This window comes from Nanorana parkeri, unplaced genomic scaffold, assembly GCF_000935625.1.
Source record: "Nanorana parkeri isolate BGI_ZX_2015 unplaced genomic scaffold, ASM93562v1 scaffold364, whole genome shotgun sequence".
NCBI lineage: Eukaryota > Metazoa > Chordata > Amphibia > Anura > Dicroglossidae > Nanorana > Nanorana parkeri.
In genome coordinates this window covers 435,791-444,391 of record NW_017306632.1, presented here as the reverse complement: position 1 = coordinate 444,391, position 8,601 = coordinate 435,791, and the positions used below count along the sequence as shown (strand labels likewise).

The 8,601-nt window shown below is 37.8% G+C and overlaps 1 protein-coding gene across 1 annotated transcript in view; it reads right to left on the bottom strand.

Annotated features, from left to right (window-relative positions):
* Positions 1-1,871: 1,871 nt before the first annotated feature.
* LOC108788950 (transcription elongation factor B polypeptide 3-like) overlaps positions 1,872-8,601 on the bottom strand; it is a 36,805-nt gene continuing 30,075 nt past the window's right edge. The window contains exons 10-11 of the mRNA XM_018558856.1: positions 7,745-7,851; positions 1,872-1,933 (exon numbers count right to left, since the gene is read on the bottom strand). Coding sequence (XP_018414358.1) covers positions 1,872-1,933; positions 7,745-7,851 — 169 coding nt within the window. The remainder of the gene's footprint in view (positions 1,934-7,744; positions 7,852-8,601) is intronic.

Here is an 8,601-nt window from a genome sequence, read left to right as displayed (position 1 = left end):
GAGAATGTTCACCAAGCACAGTGGATATTTACTGTACATAGTACCTAAGATAAAGCTGTGATTATGCTGCAAAGCGGCAGAATCAAGTTATTCAAATGCATTTACAATCATCACCTTATTTACCACCATTCACCAGCCTTTACCATTGGCATGGAATTGGAAGACCGGAAAAAAAGTTTTTCTAATAGAACATCTAACCACACAATCTGCTGCTTTTATTAAGGAAACATAAATTAACTATTCCCTTTGACATAGGAATCCTTAGGGTTTTTTTCACAGGGAACTTAAATATAATTTAAAATAAATTACCCAAAAAAAATTAACACCTATACTAGGGAACCCTGATTTCCCATTTGGTCTGAAGTGCAGAAGATTTTTAATCTGGCACACAACTAGACACTCTCCAATTATGCAAACTACAACAGAAAATGGGCTACGCCCACTTTTAGAACTCCTCCCCATGAACCACCCAAATAAAGGAAAATGGTTGGAGTATCTCCAACTGAAACATTTTTTTCAATGGCCTCTCCATAGAAAGTAGAGTGATTAGAGATCTAACCCCTTTTGAGATTTGTGTAAAAAAGGCGGGCGATAAACACATGGTGTCTAAGCTATATAATCTATTATTAAACCAGATGTATCCAACACTGCCCTATTACACTAAAGCGTGGGAACGAGAGCTGGAACACGCATTAACAGAGAATGAGTGGAGGAAGATCTTTTACCTAACCTTTAAATCAAGTATCTCAGCCCTTACCCAGGAAAGAAATTTTAAAGTATTAACAAGATGGTATAGATGTCCACTTAACTTAAATAAAATCAACCCTAATAAGTCTAAGCTATGCTGGAGGTGCTCTGGGGAAGATGGGATGATGTTACACATCTGGTGGTCGTGCCAGTCGATAAGAACTTACTGGAAAGTAATCCTGGAGATCGCTCAAGAGCTGACGGGTCTTCATGGCCTAGAGACACCTGAGGTTGCCCTGCTGTCTACACCATGGACCCGTAGCCGCAGTGAAAAAAGGTCTTCTATGCCCGATCCTAGCAGCTGCAAGGGCAGTAATACCAAGACACTGTAAGTCAACTAGCCCCCCCCAGATATCAGAATGGGTGGAAGAACTTAATAATGTCATGCGATTTGAAGAACTCACATCTCGCTTACATAATAGATATATGACATTTAGGGAGAGGTGGAGCCCCTGGAGGGACTATATGAGTTCATCAGAGATTCTTAGATATCTATAAAGACTAGGAGGAGTAGGGTGAAAGAAGAGGAAGTAGAAGGGGCAAGGAGTGGGAACGTAAAAAGGAAAGAAAAGGGGAAACGCCATATCTAGACTTCAATCTACCAAGTAAACTCTGTCGATTTAACTCCCTTTTTTTTTAAATCAATAATTGTTTCTGATGATATTTTTGTGATTTGTGAAATGTGAAATCAATAAAGAAATATTTAATAAAAAAAAAAAATTAAAGATGAGTTTGATTTTTGAAAGCTCAAGAAGCTGACTTGCTTATTCCTTCTTTACAACTATATATGTGGAAATTGAAATATTTTACATGTCTAATTTTGTGTGCGGCACAATTCTTTGTCATCGACTATATTAGGCTACCGAGGGGTCTTGTTATGTCAACCCAATCTCTCCGCAAAATAAATTAAAAAATTATTATAAAACACATTGCCATATGAATGTTTTGACAGCTCCACCATTGTGTTTATTATAATACAATATAAACCAGTTTAATTTATGCATTGACATTATGTTTTTCAGAACGCCAAGCATGACAAAAACAAACACAAAAACGTTTATTTTTTTAATTTAATTTTAAACTTAAATCATAGAAGTTTTTGTTTTACCAAGGCGCCTAAGATTTCATCTTGGCCCTACCCTGTTCTTGAAAGCTCTCATGGATTTGGCCATCATTGGTGCAATTTCTAGAAGAGAGGAAGAGGGTTTTGAACATTTATCAGATTTGGAAACATTTCATAAGAATGTAATGTTAAAATAAAAGGAAAAATCTACAGACTTTACAGAAAACCGATGAAACATTATTTACTCAGGCTTTTACATTTATGCTAAGCAGAAATATAGTTGACTTGGGCCTATACCTTCCAGCTGTAAGCATTATTGCATAAAGTGACAAATTCAGAAGTGAAATCTTAAAAATGCATTCAAGTACACAAACCAGTAACAAAAATGTATCTTATTTGCACATCATTCAGCTGTAGATCCTCAAATCATCTCTGAATTGGTGCTGACACTGTCCTTCCTTCCGGAGGGTGGCTACTTTTGTTCTTCATGGTCCCTGTGTGTGTTGTAAAGTAGCCACCACTCCAAGCTCGCTCCCATGATGGCCTAGAACTTAAATGCACATTAGTAAACTAAACATGAGCTTGTAGGACAGTGTCGACACCAATTCAGATACATTTTTGTAATAATTAAAAAGGTACTTGAATGCATTTTTAAAATCTAACTCCAGAGTTTGCAGTCAATTTAAAAAAGCAAGTAGTGCCTGGTTTATAAACAATATTGAAAAGCTCAAACACTACCCAGCAAAACAGACAAATCAGTAGAGCAGTCAGACTTTCTATTTTTGAATGTGGCTTTTTAGTAAAGACAGTCTGATGTATTTTTAGATACTCACCACTTTTACCTTTTAGTTCTTTTAAAGTCAGTGGCTCCATCTGTCAGTAACAGCTGCTTGAGCGAATGTTTGCACCACAAGGAGCATATTTAATAGTGTGGGAAGGCTTGTTTAACATTTCACTAAAATAGTCTTTTCTTTTTGGGACGTTGGATTGAACACTTTATACAAGTTATTTGAAATACTAGATTACAATACTCAGTCATCAAGAAAACCAAATAATTGCTGAATATTCTCTTAAATTACCTTTGGATTAAGGTTGCAGAGTCCCTCATTTATAGGTATTAAACATCTAGTTAGACAGAGATCCCTCTAACAGTCCCGTAAAATAAAATCATGAAATAGATAGAGCATGTCTCATGCCAGCTGTGAAAAGCGCATTCTGTGAATAAAATTATTTCGCACTGGGAATTACCATTACAAAATTACATTAGTTCTTCTGACAGAATACTAAAGTACATTTTTAAGAGCGCAGCTCCTAAACTTCACACTTCTGTTGCATTTCCTTTTTGCTATTAAACAGCTATTAGAACTGCAATGCGTAGTGTTTGAGGAGTTCAAGGACCACAAAAAGCTACCAAAATCTAGTAGGGTTTGCCCCACAATTTAAAAGAATGTAAGTGTTCCACACACAAAAAGGTTCAAGTTTAAGAAGTATTGTATGATTACATAATCCATCCTTATAACTATTCAGATCATCTTCCTAGAGGCAGTGAAAACTCCAGCTTGTACTTGGTGTCCACCAGGTGGCATGCTCTACATTCTGTGCAACTATTTTACTATATTTTGCAGTAGAGTATTGTACCATGTTAACCATTGAATAATGCAAACAAAAATTAGAGTTTAAGTGATAGCTTTTTTGGTCAGTTTACTGAAGATGCAAGCTTTTGTAACTTCTTTCCTCAGGCAATATTACATTATTATTAAATCTATAGACAATGTTATAAAAGAATTAAATGCCCCCATTAATACTCCTAAGGTCTTATTTCTGTCTATATAGTCTAACCATTTAAACGGCGATTACTATCCAAGTGTGTCAAGAAAACAATTTTTTTTTTATTAATGGCTGTATTTTATTGCTTCCCTATGTATACATATGTGGGTTGTAGAACCATTTCCAAAATGTTAAAATGACCGAGGAAGGGACCAAGAAAGGTCCTGAGATCTTGCATTTTCCAAAACTTAAAAGCATATTCAAAGCCTAAAACAAAAATAAAAAAAACGACATTTTATACAGTATATGTTAGCGTTTGTCAGGCCTAAATGTGGTGCCTGCATAGTTTATTTTTTTCCAGGCTTTTGACCTGCACTTCCTGTCCAAATGTGGCTACGCTTACTCTTTCCAATGTATCTTTGGAGATACCTTATCCTTGGTTGTCACACAGACTGAACTACCAATGCGCCTTTCTGTCCTTGTCTCTATTACAGGGGATGTAGAAAAGAAAACTAATACAGTCACCACATTTAAGGACTGAGAAGCTGCAATATATTAAATCCTTGATTTTGGGTTTAGATATCCTTTATGTTAGCCAGTAGACATGTGCGATTCGTTTCGTTCCAAATTCGGACATTCGGATGTATCCGAATTACAGACATAACGAATGCAAACGAATTCGAATTTCCATTTCCATTTTTCGGTAGCGGTAGTTCGAACGTTCGTTTAGTTTTCGGTTCTTATTTGTTTCTTATTCGTTTCGTTCGTTGGAGCAAAGTGACATTAGAGGGAGAAAAACATTTTTCCCCCCTCAAATGTCACTTTGCGGCAAACGAACAAACAAAACGAATAAGAACCGAAACGAATGTTCGAACTACCGCTACCGAATTGACTTTCACACCCGAATCCCGAAAAACGAAATAACACAAATCCGAATTTAAAACGAAACTAAACAAATTTTTTGGCAGTGCACATGTCTATTAGCCAGTAAAAGTTTATTTCAGCTCCAGTCTCTCTCTGCTATATTTATAAGAGCAGAGGCAATGTTATGGTCCTGAATAACCTACTGCATGTGGATTTTTTTTATTTTATTGTATCACCAATACATGAATTCACACTACAAACTAGTAATGTCAGATTTTTATTGCTGCTTACCTGGTGGTCACCAGGACAGAAAATGAAAGTGAATCTCCATAACTGCACCACAACAAATACAATCCTGACAAGTTTTGCTACATGTTTTTCTACACGACTTTCTGAAGTTTGACTAATGATTATGCATGCAATTATAGATCATTACTGAACTGAACATTTCTGAGAGCAGCAATTTGCATCTAAGAACTGTAGCTAATACAGTGTGTACAATTTAGTATATTTAGAGCCAAAACCTGTTTTCTTTTTCTTTCAACTTTGGATATATTTGGAAATGGTTAAAGCCCAATTCCAGTTTGATTCTCTCATCCACCCCAGTGGGTCTTATCTTTCCCTGCACCAACAGATTTTTTTTAAAGTAAACATACGCGCAGGGATGTCCCTAGCATTTTTACCACCAGAGGTGCTGCCTGCCACCCCCATGTGACCCTAAGAGATACTGCATGATAAAAGTCTCAGGCTGCCTCACTATGCATTCTAGCCAGTCACATTACCTGCAGGTTTATTTTTCTTCTTCTCCAGCATTAATTATATGCTGCATTTTGTGACATCAGCCTGCATGTGGATGCACTATACCAGTGTTGGCAAACCTTGGCACTCCAGCTGTGCTAAAACTACAAATCCCAACATGCATCTGCCTCTGGGAGTTATGTCTGTGACTGTCAGAGCCTTGCAATGCCTCATGGGACTTGTAGTTCCAAAACAGCTGGAGTGCCAAGGTTCGCCACCACTGCACTATACCATACAATATACATTTTAAATTCATTAAAATTTTTGTCCGATTTACAATTTAAAAAGGGAGAGGTTACCATCTTTCTCATTCTCCTACTTCAATTTTCCACTTTCATAACTTGGGTTCTCTCATTTTACTTTTATCTTAAAAACTCTCAATATTTGTCTTCAATATTCTGGCCTCATCAGGGGTAGTTGTGCAATATTTTCACCTCAAAGTGCTTGTGCTCATTGTGCAAAAAAAAATGTCCTTGTGGACATGTGGCTGCTGAGCTCAAGGGATGTGTCAGTGACAGTCTAGGCTCACAGGAAGAGGTTGAACGATGCTAGACATCATACAACCTGGAAGAGAACTATCCACTAGGATCAGAGAAGGGCGCTGAGGGCAACACTGGTGCATGGAGGGGGCGAGTAGTGAATTCACCCAGGACAAATGGAGTGAATCTCATCAATGGGTGCACAGACATCACTAAAACCTAATATATTTTTACTTGTTCCAATTACATTTGCCTAAGCAGACCGTACATACTATTTTAATCACAATTCTCTCATTTAGTGCTGCACAGAGCCCTACAGAGGTGGCTGTGCAACCAGCAACATTCTCAATCCCACTATTTACATATACACTCCTCCCACCACATCACAATGGCTGGGCACGTTACCCAGGCATATAAATACCAATAATAAATAAAATAAATGCACTGTAGAATAAAGCCAAAAACATAAACCTTCTCGGCTATGTGTAAGTGGAAATAATTCAAAAGGTACCTGCAGGCAGTGATGAAAGAAAAAAAAAAAAAAGTGAATGAAATGGTATATGCTGTCAGCTATCTTCTAGAGTGGTTAATAGTATTTCATAGTTCCCCTAGATTGGCTTTAAAACATAACAGGGATGGAGATAGTCCAATGCCAGCATATGGCTATATTAATTCTTACATTACTATGGTGAAAATATGGTATTACAATATATCAAATATCCTAGGCTGCAGTAAAATGTGTTCTGTTGTTGGTCCTGTATGTGACTAATCATAGTGAAACTACAGACAGTCCTTGGTATACGATGGGGTTACGTTCCAAAAAACCCATCGTAAATCGATCGCATACCGAGGAGATGTATATACATGAGATACTCAACACTTTATTATCAAATACAGTAGGCTTCCGTCCATCTGTAGGTTAATGCAAGTGTTTTAGCCAAGTTTATATAACAGCTTAGCCAAGGCCACGTTATAATATATATACAGTACAGTATATACACAACCAAAGGAGCATCTGTATACAGTATATATGCTGCTATAGTATACAATTGATACAATTGTAAAGTTGAAAAATTGTAAACCAAACGATCATAACCCAGGGAGCATCTGCATGTGCAGTCAATCCTCAAGTATGTGCCCCCCACCTTCATATTAGCAGCACAGGTGTCACTTGGTAAGCTTATACAATTTGTTTCTACATAGTAATGTGTTACAGACATCTGTGGGCAGGGCCGGATTTGCTCTCCCTGCCGTCCTTAGTTCTAATTTTTTATTTTTTACATTTTTAGCTTGTTTTATATATTTTTTATCTTATTGTTGATTTATTTTTCATAATTATTTTCTTATTATTTTTAATATTCTTCTTCTTATTTTTTACTTTTTAATCACTTTTTATTTTTTTAATTTTTATTTATTTTTGTATTATTTTTTATCAATTTTTTTAACTTAACTTTATTGCTACCACACAGGAGAAAACAATCCCCTGTGTGATAGCAATTGGAGGTGACAGGTTCTCTTTATTGACCCTGTCACCTCCAATACAGAAGCTCCAGCACAGTACTGTGCTGGAACTCCTGTGACAGGTGAGAAGGGAAAAGCACAGCTCTCCCCTCTCACTGTGTACACGGAGCGGCAGGGTTAGTTTTAACCCTGCCGCTCTGCTCACTGCATCGGCGGCAGGGACAGGAGAGAGATTTCGGCGGCCAGGGGAGGGCGGAGTCCCGAAGACCAGCATAGAGAGGTAGGTGCGGGGGAGGGGACTGCACACATATTACAAGTGATCGCGGCGACATCGCCGCAATCACTTGTAAACGAACGGCCGGATTCCCCACTTACCGCCTCCACGGCGCTGCCGCCCCTCTGCTACGTTCCACCCCGAGGCCGGGCCTCAGCGGCCTTGTGGGGAATCCGGGCCTGTCTGTGGGTAACCAGCTGTATGAAGATATTTACATGAGGTATCCTTGTCCATTGCTGCACACTAGAAAAGTCATTGATAAAATGTAGAAAGACAGACTGCCACACTTACTCTTTATAGTCTTTTTTGTGTCTTGGCTTGGCCCTCCATGCTGGCTATTACTCACAGGAACAATTGTATTCGAAATACTCGGTTCTTTTGACTCTATTTTTTGCAACCTACAACAAAAGAAAACATTTGTCTCATAAATCAGATTAAAAAAACACTTCGACATTTAAATCACCCTTAAATTAAATTTGGGGCAGAAAATGTTTTACTTCTCTCCGTGGATTGTATTTTTAATGTTGGCCATGAGAGCAAAGATATTGCATCTGACATGGTAGTTTGGACAGACATCTAACCTGTAAAAGGGGACTCTGTCATGAAAGATTATGAAGGCTGCCATTGCTGTACTCTTACTTTTTCTGTGTCAGCAGCTCAGACGGCATTATAGTTAGGATAGTCTGACACTCATTCAGTAATAATAACTATTAGACCTAAACAGACAACTAACTTTCTTAAACAGAGACCAGCAATGACAGCCCCCATTATTCTAGCATCGCTTTATGTCACTACTATGTATTACAAACCAGGATTTCTAAATGCCAAATACCTGCTCAACTGCTTACAACCTATTAGCATGCTAACAGATTTCCACTATTTGGTAACGAATGACTGTCTACCAATGACTGAATTACAGAAACCATTGTGCAGACATTGGAAAAACATATTGGCTTTTTTTTTTAGGAAGCGTGTGCATTGAGGAACAGGGCCCAAGATCATTGACGACCTCCTAAAAATCCTAGTTGCTTGGCTGTTATAAGCATTTGGCTTTAGTGCTTTAAGACACTAACCAGATCAAGTAAGCAGATCATGGATTGACTATACATACTCCATGCATCTTTTGGCTTAGTGAGTAAAGTGGTGGT